A 22,106-nucleotide genomic window follows, 5' to 3' on the forward strand; every position below is an offset into this window, starting at 1 on the left:
CGAGCAGGTTCTCACCTGTGCGGTCCTGGCTCCCCGAGACCTGGCCCACCCACAGGATGTGGCTCGGTCTTGCGAAAGGACAGCGGGGAGTGGGGCCAGGTAGGTCTGGATTCAAGTCCCTTGTCTGCCACCTGCCAGCTATGCGGTAACGTGGCTGCCAGTCACCTCTCTGCTCTGAGCCTTGGCTTCTCCAGCTTCGAGGGCCCGTCTCAGAGCTGCGGTGCTCAGCCGAGTGTGAGGCCCAAGTTGGGTGGCCCCTCAAGTGGAGAGCCAGGCGTGCCCCAGGGCTGCCCCCACCCCGCTGGAGACAGCCAGGCTGCCCCTTTCATTGACTTCCGTCTGCCTGGCTGCTCCCTGAGGGAGCGACTGGAGAAACATTCCAAAGAAAGTCCCCTCGTCTTTGCACATCCTGTCCGCCCTGCTCACCATGCACTTCCTGGCGTTCTCCTCTCTCCCCTGGGTCCCTCCCTCCAGGTTTAAGTCTCACCCTCTCTGTGAGGCAGGGCACGCAGCAGAAAAGGCACACGGTCAGGCGTCCACTGATGGGAAAACTAGCTGCAGGAAAGAGAAGTGATGCGCCCAGGATCACACCGCTGGAGGCGAAGAGCCGGCATTCCAGCCCAGGCTCTGCGGCTCCTCCGAACGCCTCTCCGGGCGGCACTGAAGACCTTCCTCGGTCCATCCCCGCCAGCCCCGCTGACCACACTCCCTCCCACCTCGGGGTCTTTCCCCACACGGTGACCCCCAACCTGGAAAACTTGCCCTTCTCTCCACCCCCCTGACCCCTACTGGCTTTAATAGGAGGTTACCAGGCCAGTCCTCAGCCCCCGGAGCACGCTGCCCGCCTGTCTGCCTGACCCTCCTCCCTGCCCAACTTCTGTTCACCTCCCGGGTCGCCCCGAGTATGCCCCCTCCTTCAGGAAGCTCCCTCGGACCGGCCGGACCAATTCCTCCTCTGCGCTCATTCCCGGACACCAGCCCATTCCACGTGCTTCGTGATTTCTTGCTTGGCGTCTGTGTCCCTCCTCAGACTAGGGCTCTGTGGGTGGGACAGGAGGTCTTGTTCACGTGTGTCGCCTCAGCACCCAGCGCAGAACCTGATACAGACCAGGCGTTTAGTACTTGCTGTGCCTTCATGGAATCCATCCATCTAGCTCTTCATTCAACAAATGCTTATTGAGCATCAGGGATACAGCAGTGAGAAGACAGGCGGGGCTCTGCCCTAGTGCAGGTTACGTTCTAGTAACAGACACATACAAGTATAACGTGAGGTCAGGTGGGAACAGTTGCTGAGGGGCAACAGAGCAGAGAAAGAACAAGACGGTGGGGAAAGGACGGGGCAGGGAGGTGAGGGAAAGTCTCTCTGAGCAGGTGACACTGGATCGCTGTAAATACCGGAAGGAAGTAGATACTGGGGAGAAGGAACAGCAAGTGCAGAGGTCCTGGGGTGGGAATACACGTGGCATGACGGAGGTCAGTGAGCAAGATGGGGGACGGCAGGAGCTGAGGGCACAGAGGGAGCAAGCGGGGGCCCCAGGCAGGACTCTGCTTTGACCCCGAATGAACTGGGAGCCATTGCCGGGTTTGGGGCAGAGAAGTGCAGGATCTGGCCTAAGTTCTAACAGGGTCACTCTGGCTGCTGCATAGAGAATGGATGCCGGGGGGCCGAGGGGGAAGCAGGAGAACCATGAGGAGCCGCTGCACTCATACAGGTGGGCAGTTCAGGTGCAGAAGGGGTCAAACTGCCGGCATATTTTGAAGGTAGAACCAATAGTATTTGCGGATGGTGAATGGGGCGTGAGGGTGGGGTGGAGAGAAAGAGAGCTTGAGATTATGAAAGAGAGAGAGAGAGACACGGGAGTCAAAGATGATCCCAAGGTTTTTCGGCTCGAGGAACTGAGTGGAAAATGAAGGTGCCGTTACCTGAGACGGGGAAGGTTGTGGAGATGAATTTCAAGAGCTCGGTTTGTGAGTGCTGAGGTGAAGCTGCCCCCAGGCCATCCAAAGGGAGCTGTGGCAGGCAAAAGGCATCGGTTGGACAGGCCTGGAGTTTGGGAGAGAAGACCAGGCTGGGTGTGGGCACCTGCCGTGTGAGTCCCCACGTCTTGCACATAGTAGGTCGTCAGTGAGTGCCTTGTGAGGGACGCAAAGCTGGCCATGGCACAGCTCCTGACCTGTAGGTAAGGTGGACCAGGGCCCCGCGGGCCCTGAGGGGGGCGCGATGGGCCCCGCCAGCATTCCTCAGAGAACATGGCTGGAGGGTGGTCTGGGAAGGCCTCTTGGCCAAGGTGGCATAAGAATCTTGGCAGACAGAGATGGGGCGGGCATTCTGAGAAGGCGGGTGCTCTGGCTTTAGGGATGAGGTGGGAAACAGGAGGGGGAAGGCCCAACGGAGCCAGTGGGGCTGGGGTTAAGTGGATGGTGCAGGAGCCCAACCCCTGGCTCCAATCCAGGCTCTGGTACCTGAGGCAAGATACTTAACCCCCGAAGTCTCGTCTTTGCCTCTAAAATAGGAACGATAACCATATCCCCTGCAAGGGTTGGTGTGAGGATCAAATGAGTTAATCCACGGAAAGTACCCAGAATAAAGTGATGGCAGGTTCTCGAAAATGCGACCTACCCATTAGTACTGAGTCCAGAGAAGGCGGTGTGCTCCAGCTGGGAGGACGACAGAGAAATGAGAGGAGAGAACAGTGCGTGAGGCCCAAGTGTGACGCACCTGGGGCCCAGTTAAGGAGGGGAACTTTATTCCCTGTAGGCAATGGGGAGCCACGGAATGTTCTGTGCAGAGAGCGGGGGGGGGCTCTATTCAGTCCTCGATTATCCGCTACCTGTGCTCAGCTTGACGCGCCCACTCCCATCCCAGGCCCAACAGTCCTACCCAGCACCCCACGTGCTGGGCTCAGGGGCACGTCTCACGTAAGAGCTAACGCTCAGTGAGCGCTTAACTACATTAGTTCTCTCAACTGCCCCGTGTATGAGCTTTGTCCGACTATGATTGCGGTTTGACGAATGAGGAAACCAAGGCACAGAGAACGTCACACAGATCAATGTCGTCACGCAGATGGTGGCTGGCCGAGCCGGGACACAAACAAACCGAGGCAGTGGACTCAGCTCCAGAGTCTCCCCCAGCCTCTCCGGGCTCCGAGACAGACCCCAGAGCCCTTTGAAGCGGCCGCATATCCCGTGGAGCATTCAGCACTAAGCTTCTCCCAGCAGGCAAGGTGGGGTCGCTAGGCCCACTCCCAGGGGCAGAGGCTGCAAGGTGAAGGGCCCCACAGCTTGTCCACGGAGGAGCTGGGACTCCAATCCTGGTCTCTTAGACTCCACACGCCCGCACTAGGGACCTGGCAGGCACAACACCCGCAACCCAGAGCTTCCTCTGACCTGCGCCTGCATCAGGGGTGAGCTGCCTCAGCCTGGAGCTGTTTCTGAGGTCCTCGCTCCCCTCTGGGAGGATGGGGAAGACGGTGGATCCGTCCTCCCAGGCTGCCCCGGGGCTCGTGTCACAGGCCCCTTCACTGTCTGTTCCCCTCCTTTATCCTTTCGAAGGGGTTTTTCATCCCAAGAACCGACCTGGCTCGCCAGGTCCCAGCCCTGCCCTGCAGAGAGGAGACTGAAAATCAGGCTTAACGGCATCCTCTTAACAGTTTCACAGCCAGAAAACCCAGCAGAGGGAAATACAATGTTTGCAGACTGGGTCAGGTCCAAGGTCACTCCATAAAAATGGATTCCTAGAAAAACGTAAACCAGCAATTTACCCAATGAATTTTATTGGCTTAAAAAAAAAAAAAAGCTATCCCATTTGAATAACGAAGGGAGAGAAACCATTCCCGGTTCCTCCTTTATGAGTGAATAAGGACACACAAAACTCAACAGAGATGGAACGTTCACATGCAGCTTCAGGTCTGATTTATTAGCCACTTTCGTTTCATAAAAACCAGCATTTTCTATTAAAATAGGATGATGTCCAAAAGGTCTGTTTGCTTTAAAAAAAATTGTATTTAATACAGGTCAGGTCCTAGTTTTATTTTTTGTTTTTTAAACAAAGCTCATATTCTCCTGACTTCAAGCCTGTTACTACAGCCAGAGGGAAACTGATTTCAGAATCCATCTGATATGTCGGATTTCTTTGTGGCATCCACTTCATCGCTCAGCAGCCAGCCATGATGTCATAAGCCCATCAGATTTCCGGTAGGGGGGAAACGCTGGGGAATTGGAAAGAATGGATGTTTCTTACCCGTCAGGAAGGGGAGGGAAGGGGCTGGGTGGGTTTGGGAGGCGGGGGACGGGAGGCAGGCTCAATGTTTGTGATATTAAATGTCAGGCAGAAACCTGAAAAATCCAGCCACCCAGATGTTTTCTGAATATCCAGATGTCTGGCACCAAGGAGACCGCGCTCCTCCCGCCCCCTCCCGTCCCAAGAGGAGCTCGACATTTCGGCTTTGACCTCAGGTCTCCAGCGAGTGTGGGCTGCCAGGAGCTGTACATCCTTGACGCTGCCCACCCTTGCGTTGGGAATTTTTTCTAAATCTTTACACATGGATGACAGGAGTAAGTACGTCCAGATTTTTAAAAGCTGTTGAGGCAGTGATTTGAAAAGTTCAGTCCCTGGAATTAGCTTCCACGGAATACACGATGCAAGCCAAAAAGGAGGGAAAAAAAAATCCCTCAGCCAACACACACACAAACATATGTGACTCTTAAGCCATAGGAGTTAAAAACCCAAAACAAAACCAGCGAGTCTGAGAACCAAGGACTCGGAACTGACACTGAGAAGCGATGAGCCCTCCCACAGGAGCACGCTTCCCCCAAATCAGAAAAACACCAAACAGCTTTGTTCTTCCTGAGAAAGCCCCTCGCTTCCAAGGAACAGACAGTTGCCAACAAAAGCACAGGGTAGAACTAATTTACACTCAGACTCGGGGCTTCAAGGAGTCATAAAGTACAGAAATGGAAATGGCTTTGCCTGGGAATCTGCCTCCCCACCCCTGGCAAGGGGGACCTCCGGGCCTGGGGGAGCCCCGCAGGCCACAGACAGAGCAGAGTCCTGGCTTCCAGTGGCCGGGCCACACGCCCACTGAGGTCACCTCCAAGGCCTGTGGCTAATTGCTCCTGAAAATGAGCCAAGAACGCGGCAGGGCCCCTGGGGCCCAACCCCGCAGACTTCACAGGGAGCCAGGAGGAAAGGCAGCTGGGGAGGGGTACCACCTCCAATTAGAGACGAGTGCTTGGATAACGAGGAAAGGGGCGGCCAAGGGAAGGTGTCTGGCAGAGGGCAGGAGGAGGTGAGTGGGGGCTCAGGGCTGGAGGTGGGGGGCTCAGTGGCATCATCCCCCGGAACAACCCCTGTGCTTTTCAGATGCAGAAATTGAGGGCCAGAGTGGCTGAGTGGCCCACTCAAGGTCACCAGGCTAATTAGAGGGACAGCCAGTACTGGGGAACAGAAAACACAGGCGTGGCATTGCATGCCTCTTCCCTGAATGTTATCTAATTTAATCCTCACAGCACCCTGTGAGGGAAGGATTATCATTAACCTCAGTTTCCAGAGGAGCCAATGGAGGCGCAGAGAGGTTAAGTAATTTGCCCAAGGTCACACAGCTCGTCATTAGCAGAACTTGGCGAGAACTGCTGAGTCGCTGCCCCACTCCAAATCTAGTGCTCTTTCTGCTGGGTGGGGGGAGGCAGATAAGGTTTAACTGAGAGCAGTGAATCTGATTTAAATACATCTTTAAAATGCTGGCGATCCCCATAGAACAAAAGGGAGTAAATCACTGCAAATTAATTTTTTTTAATTTTTATTTTTTAACATCTTTATTGGAGTATAATTGCTTTACAATGGTGTGTTAGTTTCTGCTGTATAACATAGTGAATCAGCTATACATATACATCTATCTCCATGTCTGCAAGTTCATTTTTTAAAGCAATTCCAGTCAGGAGGGCTGGCTGGGTGGCCGGGTGGGGAGGCCGTGGCTGCCAGAGCCTGAATAAAGCATGCAGACACTCTCTAGCTGTGCATGGAGGCCGCTCAATCCCCTGAAGTGGGGAGGATGGGGGGGGGGTGGCACTAAAAGCTTCGTCAGGCATCTGCAAGAGCATAATCTGCCACAGGAATGCTGCCAGGCGCACAGGTCTGTCAGAGCTGGGGGAGGGGGAAATTCACCGAGTATAGAAACTATGAAAAATGCAAATAGGAGTTGCCCCTCTAAGCCTGATTCCTACTTTCCAGCCCGGAGTTTAAATGAACTGTAGATCACCTGGGCTGCTATTTGTGGCCCAGAGGCCTGACTCTGGGTCAGAGGCACTGCCCAGGGTCCTGTCTGTCCAAGATGTGGGGGGAGGAGGGGAGTTACTGTGGCCCTGTACCCTGGCCATCCTGGGGACGCTGCTGGCCACCACCTTCTCCCAGAGTGGCATTTGAAGGAAACCAAGGCTCCCAGAGCTGGGACAGAAAAATGAGGAGTAGGCTGATCTGAACTCAGAGAGCAGGACAGTCACCTGTCCCCAGGCCTCCCCCCCGAAGGGTCTCTTCCCTTCCTGAGGGCCAGGCTCCGTGCTCCAGTGGGCCATCTGTGCCAGGCCTTTCCCTGCTCTCTTCCTCACCGGGCCTGCTGGTTTCTTTTACTTTGCATCTCTGAACAGCAAATGGGGTGTGGAGCCCCATTTGCTGTTCAGAGATGCAAAGTAAAAGAAACCATTTGTGGAGCCAGGGACGGGGAAAGAAAAATTTCTGCCGTCAGGATGTCTGACCTGGCTGAGGAGCTCCTGTTTTTCTGGGGAAATTCTACTCATCCTTTATTCGCTTGGCCTACCATCTACCCAGAAGAGATTCAGGTCCTGCCCTCATGCCTCTTACAGTTGATGGGAGGAGACAAACATCAACCCAATAATGACATAAAAATGTCCACGGAGGGAGTGGTTCCTGGGCTATGAGAGCCTGGCATAGGCAAAGTGTCAGGTCAGGGAGGTCAGGGAAGGCTTCCTGGAGGAGGTAACTGATGATGAGGCATTAACCCTTCTGACTCACTGTTGCCTCTGCAGAGAAGCCTTTCCTCATGCCTACTCGAGGTTGCCTCCTGTCCCCATTCCTTTCCTGACTGTTGTTCACCAGCTATGTCCCTGCCCTGGTCTGGAAGTCCTGTGAGGGCAGAGACGGGGTTTGTCTTGTTCACCACCGAGTTGCCTGTGCCTGGGACACAGTCGATGTTTGATGACGACTTGTTGATCAAAAAAATAAATAACATGTGCAAAGGACCTGTGAGGAATCACAGAGACTGGGAGGGTGTGTGAGAGTAAGAACGGGGCCAAAAGGCACAGAGAGGTGGGGCCGCCCCGAGACCCAGCCTGGACCTGAAGGTGTCCCTCCAGCCTCTGGGCCCCCTTCTGCCTTTCCTCTGTGGCAGAGTCTGGGGTTGGGTGTCTTTCTTCTCCTACAGAAGAGTGTCACATAGCCACCCTGCCCCACTTGATGTGCGTCAGACACAGCTCCCCGGGGTCGAGGTAGGTGAGACCTAGCATCACCTGTCCTATACTCACCCCCCCCCCCACCCCGTCCCCGCTTTCTTCCCTCCTCCATTCATTCCCTTGCCTGATGCTGTGAGGCCACCAGGAGCCACAAAGGGGCAGGGGGAGGCAGATCCGGGGTCCCGATCCAGGGCCTCCTGACACCCCACCCCCAGGGTTCATCTGCACTGCCCCCACCATCCTGGCACCCTTCCTCCTCCCTGAGGCGGAAGTGGGAGGAGAGAGGGAGCAGGGCTCCGGGCTTGGACCAGACCGGGTTGGAGCCCCCTCAGCTGATGACCAGCGCGTGTCTGGACACCGAGCTGGCTCTGCCCCTCACAGGTGAAACGGAGATGCCCCAGGCTTCAGCGGGGACAGAGCAGGTGCTGGGCGGACCTGCCCGAGAGGCTCGAAATCAATCTCTGGTTTTCCTCTAGGGCTCAGTTCAGTTACTGCCTCCCCAACTCCCCTTTCCGCCTCAGCTGCAGAAGCCGAGGCTGGGGTTTGGGGTTCCCCCAGGGCGCCTCTGGCCCGGGGAAGCGGCCGAGGCCGGCGGCGGAGAGCGGGGTCCCAGCCCCAGCGCGGCGCCTCCGTCGGCGCGCGGACCCTGGGTCCGCGCCGCGCGCTCCTGCAAACTTTCCGCGTCTGCCACCCGCCCGCGTGTACACCTGCTCGGGGTTCTGCGGCGCGGGTCCACACAGCCTCACCTGCCCCCGGGTCGCTGGAAGGTGCCTCGGTCATAGTCCGAGTCTCCAGTCTCACCCGCCGCGAGTTACGAGGACCGTCAACCCCAACCTTAGGCATCAGTCTCCACTGCCTCGGGGTTTCGGGGGCGCCTCAGACCGCTCACCTGCGCTCGTCTACACCGCCTCGGCAGCCCCCAGGTCACTGAACACGTCTCAGCTCAGCGGCCGCGTCCACACCGCCTCGGAGATGCCTGATCTCTGGGGCCGCGTCCACACTGCTCAAGGCTCGCGAGACCCTTCAGAGCGCGGACCGGGACACAGACCCCGCGACAGCCGCTCAGCGTGGGAGGTGGTGCCCCGATCTTCTCCGGGTGCCCCCCACGCCCGGAGACACCCGCGGGGGGCTGCTTACCTTGCCCGCGGCCTCACGCTCCTGTCCAGGCGATACCGTCTCTTTCATACATTGTGCGAGATTGTCGATGGTGAAAGAAAATGTTATATATCCTCTGCCGGTCACTTGGCAGTTCCCCACACTCCCCCCTTCCCTCTTTTTTCGGCCCTTAAGACAATCCTGGGCCCCAGCGGCCGGCCGCCGGCCAGGGAACTCCGGGCAGGCGCGGCTGACCGCGGCGGGGCGGGCCGTGGGCGGGGAGTGGGCGGGGCCTGGAGGGCGGGGCACGCGGGCTCCGGCCGCCCTCCCTGGGGAAGCCTTGGTCTGCGACTCGAGCTCCTGTTCCGGCTCCTGATTAGTCGGCAGGCCGGCGATGCTGGCGCCTGATTGGCTAAGGCAAAGAAGGGGTTCAGACAGTGGGGGTGTGGGGTTGCGGGATCCATTCTTTGCCTTTTCTTTTCCCCTGTGTCCGCCGCTACTCTTTTGGGTCCTCCTGAGATATGTATCCTTTTCCTCACTGCTTCTGGACACCCCATCATAACACTTAACTACCTCGAGGGTAATGCGTTTCTTTGTCTTTTTTCTACCAAATAGGTAGCACCTTGAAGTCAGGACACCGGGTTTGTACCGCTCACCGCTGTATGCCCAGGACCTGGCACCCAGGAAGCGCTCAGAACATGTTGATTGAATTCATGGAAAATGTACATATAGGTTTTTAGAGCTATCTTTAAGGCTGGTAACATCCCTAGAGGGTGGTATTACTATTTTCCTTCTAGAATGGGGAGACTGAGATGCAGAGAAACGCTGTCACTTGGGACATGCTTACATCACTGGACCTCAGATCCCTACACAGCGATGCCCTGTGGAGTGTCCGGGCCTGAGTTTCCCATCTATCAAGAGGGAGTGGATTAGATCAGATGGGTTAGAAGGTGAATTCATTTCAATGAACAGGCTGCACCGCGCGCTGTGTTTGCAAGTATGAGTGAGACAGCCCTGCCTTCGTGTTAAAATCCTGGTAGCCGGCAGCGCCCTCTCCCTCTCTGACCACCCCCCCCCCACCCAAATCACAGCGGATGTTAAAAGCACTCTGCTCAAACCAGTGTACCTTGCCCACTTCTGAGGGTTTGCGGGCATGTAGGAGAATTTTCCTGGGGGAGCCACAGGGGTTATCATTAAGCAAACTGACTTGAGCAGGCATGCTGTTCTGGGGGGAGGGCAGTTCTTGGGAACCTCCACCTCCCAAGAGAGTCGTTTTGATTGCAGGGTGGTCTCTGATATGGGATAGGGGAGAGAGCTTCCTCTGACGGAGGATGTAGGAGCTGCTCCTGGAGTTGGGTGGGGGAGGGTTAATCGCCCAAAGAAATGCTGAGATCCTGGGCAGTCAGATCCAGGTGTGCAGAGGAGCCAGCTTGGTGGCACAGTGAGTTCTCCCTGTGTCTCTGTCTTCACATGCCATTCTTATAAGGATGCCAGTCATTGGATTTAGGGCCCACTCTAATCCAGTATGACCTCATCTTAACGTCATTACATCAGCAAAGACCCTATTTTCAAATCAGGTTACATTCACGGGTACTGGTGGTTACGGCTCCAACATATCTTTTTGGGGGTCACAATGCAACCTACAACCAGGCCCAATATGGAAAGACCATTCTGGTCAGAGGAAAGCAGAGCAGGGGCCCTGAAGCTGCGCAGGGTAGGTTACCCTCCTAGCTGCCCACTGCTCTTTTGGGGCTTCTCTCCAGCTCATCTCAGTTCTTGGTACCTGGCAGCTGCCTAAACATAGCCAGGAGGGAGCTGACCCCCTGGATATCAAGCCTCTCCCTCCAGCAGACCCTGCTCAGCCTGGGACCCTGAGGAGAGCCCAGCCTGCCTTCCCTCCTCCCCTTGCCTGCCTGGTCCCCACCCCCACCCGCATCCCACATGCAAGATGGACAAGGACAATAAAAGCTGTTTCACAAGCAGGTGGTGATTAATTGCCAAGTTAATTAAAGAGGCAGTAATTACTCTCGGATTTCAGAGGAAGGAGTGATGTTTTAGGCAGGGGTGGGTGGTCAGCCTTCAGGTCTCCCTGAAGAGGTGGGGCCAGAAGATAGAATTTGAAAAGTCAGGAAGAATAAACAAACTACATTTTAAAAAGACAAGTAACATTTAAAAGCTTCAGTCTTAGCTATGTAGCTATAGTTTTATTTGACAGAATCAGGTGATGGGCTTAGATGTTTAAGCCTGTCTCCATACTTTCCCATCTTTGAAATATTTCATTAACAACAACCAAAAAAAAAAAAAGGCAGCGGGGAAGTTAAAGATTTCTAAACTCCAGTTTGGGATTTATAAATGGCCTCAAATACACGTTGCCTCACTTTACACAATGGAGAGGACCTTAAAATTATGTGTAAAATCGAATGCCGTTTGGCCACCCTGTACATCTTAATGCCAGTGATGCTCTATCTTCATTTCTCATTGATTTTCCCTGGCAGAGGCGCAGAATTCTTTGCTTTAAGTGTCAGGCTCTCTCTGTCAAGTAGTTAATGACCTATAAAGCACTTAAAACGTACTGGAGGAGATGCTATTTGGAGGCACCCCGTGGTGTACCCTCTCCTATTGTCAGTAATCACCCCTCATTTATTTGCTCTTATTGGTTTGGAATTTGCTATCAGGTTTCCCTAAAGTGGAGCCCACCAGGAAAGGTCCAATTCCATACGGACCCAGATGAGTGCTGGGATTGTCACCCAGGGACAGCAGCAGCAGCTGAGGAGGGAAAGAGACCTTTCCTTAAGAGCCTTTCACCACGGGGGCCCTGGTCACCTCTCAGCGCACCTTCCCTGATTACCTCATTCCTCCTGCCGCTGTGGCCACCACAGTCTTCCCAGTTTCTCCGCATCCTCCGTCTGCAGCCTCAACCTGTCTCCTGAGTCCTGACCCATTCTCTCGGCTGCCTTCGGGACACCTCCCCCTGGTTGCCACCTGGATTTCCCCCCACGTTGCCTCTCTACTCCTGTACGTCTGGTTCTGTTTACTGAAACCAGCCTCTGTCCACTGGATGGGGGCATGGACATCCCTTCACCCTTATGCCTTGAGGCCAGTAAGTCACCAGGTCTTGTTGCCCCTCTCCAAAGTGGCTCTAGAGTCTGCTTCCCTGTCCCAACCTCTACCTCCTCGGTCCCAGTCCCAGCCCCAGCCCCAAAGCTTTTGCTTTTGGAGGCAGTAGCCTCCAAATGGAACAGGCCACCCTCCCCAGAGCCACTGAGTCGAGTTGCCTCCTAAAGAATGATGTAGGGGATTTCGCTCTCCTGTTACCCAAGCTCTGTGTGCTCCTCAGCCTCAGCCTGGTATCCAAGGCCCTTCATGACCTGGGTCTGGTGTCATCTCTCCAGGCTCCTCCCAGTGCTTCACCTTTCCCGCCATCTCACTCCTTCCATCTGCAGGCCTTTGCTCATAATATTCTCTACCTGGAGTGCCCTCATCCTTCAAGGGCACCTCTTCCAGGAAGCCTTCCTTGCTTTGCTCAGGCATAGTTACCACCCTCCTTGAGGATCCCATAGCCCTTCCCGTGATGTGTTTTCCGTGGGTTACTGTGTCTGCCTGTCTTGTCACTCATTCAGGGACATTTACCAAGTGTCCACCAGGAGAGGAGTTGTTGGGAGCATGAGCTCTGCTATCAGACAGGCCCAAATTCAGATTCGGCTTTGCCCCTTGCCAGCTAAGTGACCTCAGGCATTCACTGCCCCTCTCTGAGCCTCAGTTTCCTCCTCTGCCGTGCCCTAGAGCTGGTGCATGTCCTTGGGCAACTGGAGGATGACGCCAACCTAGCAAGGTCAGTGCTGGGAGTGAGAGGAGAGGCCAAGGCTGGGGTGAGCAAAGAAGCTGTGGCTGCAGCAACCTCCAGGGTCAGAGCCATGAGGAGGCATCACAAGGAGCCCAGATTGGGAGTGAGCCACTCTCCGGGGCGGGGTTGTGGGGGGGCCTGGGAAGCTGAATCGGCTCTTCCAGGAGGAAAAGTATATCCAACTCCTAGGTTGCTATAACCAATTGCCACAAGCTTGGTGGCTCAAGACAGCATACACTTTTCGTCTTACAGTTCTGAAGGCCAGAAATCCAAAACCAGTTTCACTGGGCTGAAACCAAGGTGTCTGCAGGGCCATGCCACTTCAGAGGCTTTGAGGAGAACCTCTTTTGTCGCCCTTTCCAGCTTCTAGAGCTGCATTCCTTGGCTCATGGGCCCTACGTCCAGCTTCAAAGCCTGCAAGGTAGCATCTTCAAATCTCTTTCTCTCCTTCCATCATCACATTGCCTTCTGCCTTCTGTCTGTAATCTCCCTCTGCATCCCTCTTATAAAGACACTTGTGATTGTAATAATCCGGGATAATCTCCCCATTTTAAAATCCTTAATCACACGTACAAAGTCTTTGCCATATAAGGTAATATTCACAGGTTCCAGGAATTAGGAGGTGGACATCTTGTCGTGGCGGGGGGGGGGGGGCATTATTCAGCCTATCACAGAAGGCAACCAAGCGAAGCAGTTCAGATCACTGACTCTGAAGCCACTTCTGGGGGCTTGAACTCAGCAGCACATTTGCCAGCTACCTGGCTTTGGGCAAGTTGCTACATCTCTGATACTGTTTCCTCGTCTATAAAATGGGAACAGTGCCTAGCTCCAGACAAGAATTCAGTAGGCATTTAAGTGTCTGTTGGGCTGAGGGAGCTGCATGTGCCAGGGCCTGGAGGTTAAGAGAGATCCCAGAAGGGCCCTTCTGTAGAAAGAAGGGATGAAGGCAGGAAAGGGAAGAAGGCAGGGCAGACTGGGGTGGAGGAATGAGGGTGGAGCCGGGCCATGTCCCAGGGAGGAGTGTGTAGGTGTGTGTGTGTGTGTGTGTGTGTGTGTGTGTGTGTGTCCAGGGAAGTTTTAGGATGGAATATCTTAAGGCTCTCTTTAGTCTCCAACTCTGGGCTTGAACCCAGAAAGAAGACAACAGCGTCCTGAAACACTGAGATGTGGGGCAGGAGTGCAGGCCAAGGGGCCAAACTAACCTGGGGTCAACTCCGTCCTCGGCCCCTGCCAGCTCCCTCCCCTTATCCGGGGAAGCTGGGCTGACCCACGGGCACAGGCTGAGGGAGGCTGAGGCATGGGAGCTCAGGGCTTGCTTTGCTTTGCTACAGTTCCCATTTTTCTTTCTGAACCTGGGCACGTGGCTCCAGAATCTCCCTCCCCCTGGGGACTCACTGCACAGACTTGTTCTAACAGATCCGAGGGGGCCGTCAGCAATCTTGGTCCCGCCCCCGGCAAAAGGCACCCCCCACCCATAGGAAGCAGTAGGCTGTGGGGCTGCAGGAGGAAGGTGGGGGGCATTTGAAGCTGGGTCTTGACTGGCTCCCAGGAAGCCACAGTAGGGGACCTTCTAAAGGCCTCAGTACCCTGAGCCTTCCTCACCAAGCCAGCCACTCTCAGGGTGCTTGTGACCTAGCCTGGACACTAGGGACCCACAGGGCTCCGGCAGCGTTCCCACCCCGCTCTCCCCACTGGGCTCAGTCCTGCTGGCTGCTTGGAAGGTCCCAGGCCCTGCATGGTCAGGGCTGTCTGGCCTGGCCTACAAGCCCCTGAGGCAGCACATTGCTGAGTCGGCTGAGACATCCCCCTGGCGGTGGCAGAGGCCTCTGGGATCAATTAGCAGGAACACCCCCACAGGGCTCACGGCCCCGGACGTGCACTCCAGAGGCACGCCTCAGCATCCTCGACAGATCGGAGCCCCGGACAGCCTCCACGGCCCGGAGGTGAAGCGAAGGGCCGCCGCTGGCCTGTCTGATGTGCCTGGGCTTGGCCTCCAACAGTCCAGCACAGAGCTTGCCCCTTCCCATCAGGCGATAGGGGGCTGCCTTTTCACCACCTGCACTTTCACGGCCTGGCCTATCCTGGTGGTGCGGATGCAGCTACATGTCTTTCTCAATTTTCACGTACGTAAAATGGGCCACCTACTAATTAGAGATCGCTTCCTGGAAATCTGGGGGAAAAAAAATCATTCTCCCTTTTTCAGCAAGAACCAGCACTAAATCACCAGCAAAGGAGAAGTTGAATTTATTCTTTTAACAAATGGCTCTTGGGTCCCTGCTATGAGTCAGGCAGAAGGAGAGACGAGTAAGGTATTTGCCATGCTCAGGGAGCTCAGACCCTCCTAGGGATGTGTGTGAACCCATTCAATGCAAGGATATCAGAGCAGTCAGAGAGATGAAGAAACTGCTTGGTGGGGGGAGGGAGTTCTAGGGAAGGCTTCGTGGAGGAGGTGGCATTTGAGCAGGAATTCCTGCTCAGGTTCAGAGGTGGGGAGTTTGGCACCAGGGGGAACTGCAGCCATGACTGGAGCATGGACAGGACTTGGGGTGACTTTGGGCCAGTGGGAGCTGGTCAGAAAGGAGGCTGATAGACTCCATGAGGACAGAACTGTCTGTCTCTTATCCCAGCCCCAGCACAGGGCCTGGCACATAGTCGGAGCTGAACCAATGTTGAAAGAATGAAGGGATTGTAAGAGCCCTGTATACAGGGCTGAGGGGTCAAGCCTCCAACCTGTGGACAGTGGAAGCCACTGTGAGGTTTTGTACAGGTTGTAAGGTAGGGGTCCTGCTTCATCCTTTCGCATGTGGATGTCCATTTCTCCCAGTGCTATTAGTTGAAAAGACTGTTTTTCCCCATTGAATTATCTTGGCCTGTTTATTGAAACGAATTGACCATAAATGTAAAACTGCTGCAGGGTTTTGAGAGGGGGGTAACAGGGTTAGATCTGTGCTATAGGAAGATCAATTTGGTGGCAGAAACTGGGAAGGGCTAGAAAGAGGAGGGGTTGGAGACTAGATGGGTGGGCTCGAGGGAGGAAGGAAGGGGGAACTAGGGAGAAAAGCAGTCCCCAGATCAGCCCGGGGCGCATGGTGGGGAGCCAGGTACTGGGCTGTGCTGGAACGTGACGGCGGGGCCTGTGGCACTCACTGGGGAAGCGGGACGGGGCAGGTAAGGGGGTGACAGAGAACAAACCTGTTCTCCTCAGCCTCTCAGCGTCCCCAGAGTGGTAAAATTAAGCCCTCTCTAGATACAGCAACGCGACTAGGTTTTCAGGTAACGAGAGGATTGTAAATGCAAAACAATGCCAATTACAGCAGCATTACCCCAGATTATAAAGCTTCCAAGAAGCAGCTCACACCTCCAGGCGTGCTGTGCCTGGAAATTTCCAGGGGAGGCTTAGGATCCAAACATCCAGGCTGCCTGAGGCCAGGCCCCACAGTGGGTGTGGGCAGCTTGGGCAGGTCTGGCCCCGTCACTCCTACTGACCTGCCTTCATTTCCCCAAGGAAATAGACCACTGAGGGGCAGGAGGACACCCCCGGGTCCCCACAATTCTGAGCAATATTCTTTTTTTTTTTTTTTTTTTTTTTTGCGGTACGCGGGCCTCTCACTGTCGTGGCCTCTCCCGTTGCGGAGCACGGGCTCCGGACGCACAGGCTCAGCGGCCATGGCTCACGGGCCCAGCCGCTCCGCGGCACGTGGGATCCTCCCGCACCGGGGCACGAACCCACGTCCCCTGCATCGGCAGGCGGACTCTCAACCACTGCGCCGCCAGGGAAGCCCCTCTGAGCAATATTCTTAAGGAAATGTGTTCCTTCATGGCCCCCCCGGCCTAGGGGGCACGGAGTCCCTCCATGGCTGTTTCTGCGTCTCCCCACCACCGCTGCCCTTTGCCGGCACACAGTTGGAACCAGCCCAGCGCTGCCCCCTCTGTGCTACATGGCCTTTAGCCAGTCAGCTTTCCTGAATCGCAGTCTCTGCTTTGGTAAAATGGGGAGACAAGCCCCCCCCCCTCCCACTTCGCAGTGTGTTTTCAGGATTAAGTGAGATCTTGTAGATAAAGAGTCTGAACAACAGAAACCAGTACAACCTCCATGCACGACGATTTGGCAGTGTCCGCTGAAGTAGTAAATGTCCACGCCCTGGGCCCCAGCGATTCCTTCTCGCCGTTTCCTGCAGAGAAAGTTTTGCAGACACGTCCAAGGCTGTTCCCTGCAGCACCTTCTGTGAGGTTAGAAAATCATAAACAACTGAAAGGGGCATGGATAGGGGCCTGATTAAATTAGGATCCATCCGTCCTGTAGAATCCTTTGCTGTAATTAAAGAGTCTGGCGGTTCCTGTGTGCTGTCACGGGCAGATCCCTACCACGTGGGACTGCATGAACAAAGCAAGAGCCAATAACACCTGCAGATGATTCCATCTGAGCTTTGCAGAACCCCACACAAACGCTATATAGCTTATGTTTGTCTACGTGCATGTATGTACGTAGATGCAACGAAAACAGCCCGGAAGAAAATATGCCCGAATGACCCAGGGTTGCCTCTGCGGAGGGGATTGGGATGGAGGCTGCGAGGTGGCAGAAAGATCAAAGAGAATTTCGCTTTGCTGTAGCATCTACGTGTTTTACTGCAGTCCATGCCTGCGTCCCCCGTGGAGATACACACATACAAAACACACGCCAACACCAAGTGCAGAGAATAGTCACGGTTAGCCTGACCCACGCGCCATCAAGGCTCAGAGGCCACAATTCTGACTGCAGGTCAAGGAAGGCGCCTAGGAAGGAAGGTGTCTCAGTACCTCCTGCCACTGTCCGCAGCCCTTAGAGTCTGAATTCAGGTCTGGGGAAGCCCCTCAGGTGGGCAAATAACATCCCCTGGCGTGCGGGAGGGATGCACTCTGTTAGCCTGGCTGGGCCGAGGCCACAGCCCGCCTCTCCTGGCTGACGCTTCTGCCAAGAAAACTCTTGAACTACATAAAAATGCATCCTGGAAATCCCAGAGGCATCCTTAGAACAGAGCGTAGCCTTTCAATTAGAATGGGGAAAAAAAGGCAGATTTGCCTGTAACTTGATTTCAGGTGAGGGGGGCCCGGTGGCCAAAATGCAACGGCCGCGCCTGGCCGTGGCCCCCACGCCAAGGTCCTGCCGTGTGCTGTGGAGGGGACCCCAGCCCCACCGAGGTTTCCAGTGTAACCAGCACGTGTTCCCATGGAAACTCTGCTTTGCAGAATCTTTTGGAAATTGTTTCCGAGGAGGGGAACCGCTTCCCACACCCACTTTGCCTTCCTGGGTCTGGTTTCCGGGGATGATTTTCTCCAAGTGCTGAGAGGAAAAGAAGCAGACAGAGGGTTGGAGGCTGAAACCTGCCCGAAGGGGAAGAATGCGCCCTTTCGGAGCCACTACCCTGGAGAGGCTGGTGGAGGCTGAGGGTGGGTGTCAGCAGTGGGTGAGATGTTTCAGATGCCCAGAGGCCTTGAAGAGGGTGGCAGTGGTGTGGCCTAGAGACGGTAGGAAATCCCAGGTCACAGCTAGGGTGGGTCAGGCAGAAGGAAGCTGTGACATACATGTCCGCCCCCCTGTGGTGAGGCTGGGGCGGGGTCGGACAGGAGGAAGCAGTGCCCGAGGCCTGGCCGTCAGGGGCTGCCAGGGTCTTCTGCTACAAGCTCTAGGCCCAGGGGTCTACCCTCAGGACGGCTGCCATCCACCCTCCTGCTCTAAGTCTCCCCTTCACCTGGGTCTCACCTGTTGCTCCAGAGCCCCCTCCCCTCCCTTCCCTGCTGGCTAAGCCCCTCTCCCTCTCCGGGCCTCTCAAGGCCCCTCCTGGGCCCAGAGCACCACACACACACACACACACACACACACACACACACACACACACGCACGCGCGCCTGCCTCTCCGCTTACCTCGCCCCCACCCCCAGGGGCTCCCTGCAGGGCCCAGAGAGGGGCGTCCCCACCTCCAGGGAGGCCTGCCCCTCATTTAGCAGCTTCCCTCCGCACTGCCCAGCGGCAGTCTGTTTTTCCTGAAGGATGAGTGGAGAAGGAAACGCACACCCGCTGAGCCGCTGTAGAGCAGGGAGTTCCCCATCTGTCCTCTCTGAGCCACACTCAGCGTCTTGATTGTCGCTGAAGCCAAGGCTCAGGCGGACATGGCTGCTGGGAGGTGGAGCTGGGATTCGAGAGAGGCCAGCGGCCACCCAGCCCCAGATGACCCCCAAGGGCGGTTCCTCTCTCTTCTCTCCTCCGCCCACTCAGAGTCCACGCCAACCTGCCCTCCAGGAGCTCAGTGCGAGGCCCCTCTGCCCCCTCCTCCTCCCTCGTGGCCACCTGCACCCCCCTGCAGTCATCCCGCCACCCCTCACCCCTGCGCCCGCCCATCTCCGCAGGCTCCCGCTCCCGGGGGCTGGGGAACGAGGGGTGCTTGGTCTTTTTGGCTCCATGCCGGGTGTCCCAGAACATTCTCCTCTGAGGGTCCCCCCCTTCCACCCTGACCCTCCTCCCTGCCTCTCTCCTTGCTCATTGAAGGCCTCAGCGCCTGCCCAGCCTTGCCCTGAGCTCAGCTTGGTCACCACACTTGACAACGTCTGTGTCCACAAGAGGCGCGACAAGTCGGGCCCCACAGGCCGCAGGGGAGAGTTGGGGTTTTGTTCCCAGTGAGGTGCGAACGGTGGGAGGACCACGGTCCTGTGTAGGTCTCATCAGGATCCTTTGGCTGCTTCGTGGAGAGGGGACTGCAGGGGGCTGGGCCAGGGCGGGGGGGCGCAGTCTCTGCTGATTCCCAGCCTGAGGGTCTGGGGCCAGGGGCTGGGGACGCTCCGGGGCCGAGCGAGGAGGCCTCCTCCTGGCCTTGCTGCCTTTGGTCTTCCCTGGAGAGGCTCCGCTGCACGCGGAGCGGCCTCCCTCCCTCACCCGGACCCCAGCCCCGGCCTCTGCCTCAGGCTGACGGAGCCTGGAAGGCAGCTCTGCTGCAGGCAGCTTCGCCTCCCTAAACAGGCTAGGAGTTCGTTAAACTGCCTTCTGGCGAGCGGGGGCCTCTCGCCGCAGCCCCGAGATTGCGCTCAGAGCCCGCCTCGCTGTGTGCTCCAAGGCCAGGCTCAGAACCAAGCTGAGAGGCTGTGAACCGTCGCGTGGGCCCGAGGGGGCCCCACACAGCCCTAGCGGAGGGGCTGGGGCTTCTTCCTGACGTCAGCCCCGGCCCACCCTCCAGCCCTTTACCCTGCGGGGGGGCCGACCTGCAGGGCCGAAGGTGCTACCCACAAACCAGCCGGGGGTCCGGCCGGGGCCTGCGCCTCGGGCCACCACCGACCCGGGCGCATTGGGGTTTGTGTGCGAGGGCACCCGAGAGGCCTCTGGGGGCAGCACTGGGTGTGCGGAGGGCGGACTGGCCTGCCCATTGCACGAATGACCAAATAAATAGTGGAAAGCAAGGGAGGGATGGGGGAGAGCAGGGGAGGGAGGGCTCAGAGCCCGGCAGCCTGGGTGACCCCACGCCTAGCCCTGCTCTGCCTATGAGGTAGGTTACAGTGCGGGGCTGCTGTGAGGTGAAACGAGGGGAAACGGGAACACTCGAGCAGCAGAAATGGCTCGGGGTCAGACACTGAGGGGCCGTGGGGCCTGAGCTTCTGCAACACAGAGGGACCCCTCCGCCCATCCAGGGGAAGGCCCAAGAACAGAGCCATGCAGCTGGGCCACGACCACCGACCGACCACCGACCACCGGGGAGGGCTGGCCTCCAGCCAGCTGGAACTGCCCCGGGCAAGGAGGGAAGGGGCTGGGCTGGCCTCCATCCCCAGGGCCGGGGCTGGGGCGTAAGGCAGACAAAGACAAAGGAGGTGGGAGGGGTCGAGATAGGCCAGGTGGAGGCCGCTCTGGGGAACTGGGCTGTAGGGTAGACGGAGGGGCAGCCGAGGCCCTGCGGCTGGGGAAGGTTTGAGGTGGTGGGGAGCAGGGGGTGGTGAGGAAGCAGTTGGCACACGGAGTGTAGGGGGCCAGGCTGATGGGAAACAACCTTGGGGTCCTTGCTGGGGGAGGCAGAGAGCTCCCTGCGTGTGCCCGGACCCTCGCAGTCCCAGGCCTCCAGAATGACGACCACCGCTTAGCCAGCCGCCCCGCCCCGGCCTCCAGCTCTGTCCCTGAGCCCAGCCCAGCCTCTGCATGGCTCATTCTTGCCCACACCCCATACCTCCCACGCCGGCCCCCCGAGCTACTTTGTGTGGTTGCCTTGTGCCTTTGGCCTCGTTGGGCAGGGGACGGGGAGGCGGGGGCCATTTGCCTAGTTGCTCCTTTATTCATCTACGCTGGGACCCCTGTGTACACAGTACTGACGAGGGTCCCCGGCTGGAACCTCCTGGTGGTTCAGGCTGGTGCAAGAGAGCTCGTGTGTCTAGGGAGGGTAAGAAGGGCTCTGGGTGGGGTTCAGGAGAGCCCTCGGGGAGGGAGGGAGGGAGGGCCGGCCTGGCAGGGGTAACAGCTTGGGCAAAGGTCCAGAGACGGAGCACACTCTGCAGCCGGGCTGCAGAACGGGGGGTGGGGCCAGCCAAGGCAAGAGGGCACCCTCTTAAGTGTGGCAGTGAGGTGACGGGGCACCCCTGGGGCCTCGCTCCGGGAACAGATCAAGTCCTTTGGAGGGAGAGGCTGCCCCAGGGCCTCTGATCCAGGGCAAGACCCATGGGCAGGCAGAGCTTGTCCTAGAGATTTTCATAGACCAGGTTAAATTCACTGTCACCCTCAATTCTGTGTTGTTTCTCCTGGAAACGAAAAAAAGAAAGAAAGAAAAAACAGTAGGGAGGGAAAAGAACAAACTTGCACAACTTTAGTTTCAGGCAGAGGCATACAAACAGGTGGCTTCCCAAGTAGCTTTGACGGGGAGACCTGTCCTTGTCCCCAAGCCCACCTAGAGAAAGCCCGCGCGCAGCAACGAAGGCCCATCGCATCCATAAATAAATAAATAAACGTATTTAAAAAGAGAGAGAGAGAGAGAGAATCGTGATCAAGTGATATGCCTTAGTCCCCAGCGTGAGAATAACGAAGCCCTGTCCAGACCCTCCCAGGCTGGCGTCAGTGTAGACTCCAGCTCCCAGCTTTAGCCACCTTCAGCCCGGGGACAGCTAGAAGCCAAACAGCCCTGCTTTACTGGCCAGTGTAGACACTACGCTGTGCCGTAGTTATGATTGCTCATCTTGCACGGCGCCTACGGGGTCCCAGTACAACATGTGATCTCGTGGCCAGGGCTGCACAGCTGGTAAGGGGTGGAGCAGGGGTTCTAATCTACCAGACCTCCTAACCGCTAGGCCAGCTGCCTCGGAGAGAAGGCTCTGATTCAGCAGGAGGTGGCTCGCTCCTCTGGTCCTATTTACCCCATTTCCCAGATGAGGAGCAGGGCAAATGGAGTAAGAGGAGTCTTGCTGCCCAGCCCCGGCGTACCTGGGAGAGCAGGCCCTGGGTGGAGGGCAGGCTGCTGACCTCACTCTGGATGCATTCGTAGACCTCGGTCTCTCGGCGCTGCAGGTCCTGCGGGAGACGTGGGAGGGTCAGAGAAAGGTGAACAGAGGGGCAGGGTCCCCCGGCCGCAGGGGCCTGCTGTACCTGTACCTCCCCGTTGCCCAAGGGAGCCCAGGGGCCGGGCAGACCTGTGAGGGGACACCCCCCACCCCCCGCCTCGTCACTCGTAGTCACACGGCTGCACCTGTGCACCTGCCGTTCCCT

At 56.9% G+C, this 22,106-nt stretch overlaps 1 protein-coding gene and 1 long non-coding RNA gene across 3 annotated transcripts in view; both read right to left on the reverse strand.

Annotated features, from left to right (window-relative positions):
- Nucleotides 1–487: 487 nt before the first annotated feature.
- LOC131766304 (uncharacterized) lies at nucleotides 488–8,794 on the reverse strand. The gene is made up of 3 exons (XR_009338454.2): nucleotides 8,602–8,794; nucleotides 1,924–2,044; nucleotides 488–1,239 (listed from the first exon to the last, which is right to left on the reverse strand). It is a non-coding gene; the product is annotated as an uncharacterized lncRNA (long non-coding RNA).
- Nucleotides 8,795–20,665: 11,871 nt separating this feature from the next.
- The window catches only part of NFAM1 (NFAT activating protein with ITAM motif 1), a 30,637-nt gene continuing 29,196 nt past the window's right edge, over nucleotides 20,666–22,106 (reverse strand). For both annotated transcript variants that reach the window (XM_059080967.2, XM_067008337.1), the window contains exons 5-6: nucleotides 21,825–21,911; nucleotides 20,666–21,148 (exon numbers count right to left, since the gene is read on the reverse strand). In XM_059080967.2, the coding sequence (XP_058936950.1) occupies nucleotides 21,089–21,148; nucleotides 21,825–21,911 (147 nt within the window). In that variant the 3' untranslated portion in view covers nucleotides 20,666–21,088. The remainder of the gene's footprint in view (nucleotides 21,149–21,824; nucleotides 21,912–22,106) is intronic.

Source organism: Kogia breviceps, chromosome 12, assembly GCF_026419965.1.
Source record: "Kogia breviceps isolate mKogBre1 chromosome 12, mKogBre1 haplotype 1, whole genome shotgun sequence".
Lineage (NCBI taxonomy): Eukaryota > Metazoa > Chordata > Mammalia > Artiodactyla > Physeteridae > Kogia > Kogia breviceps.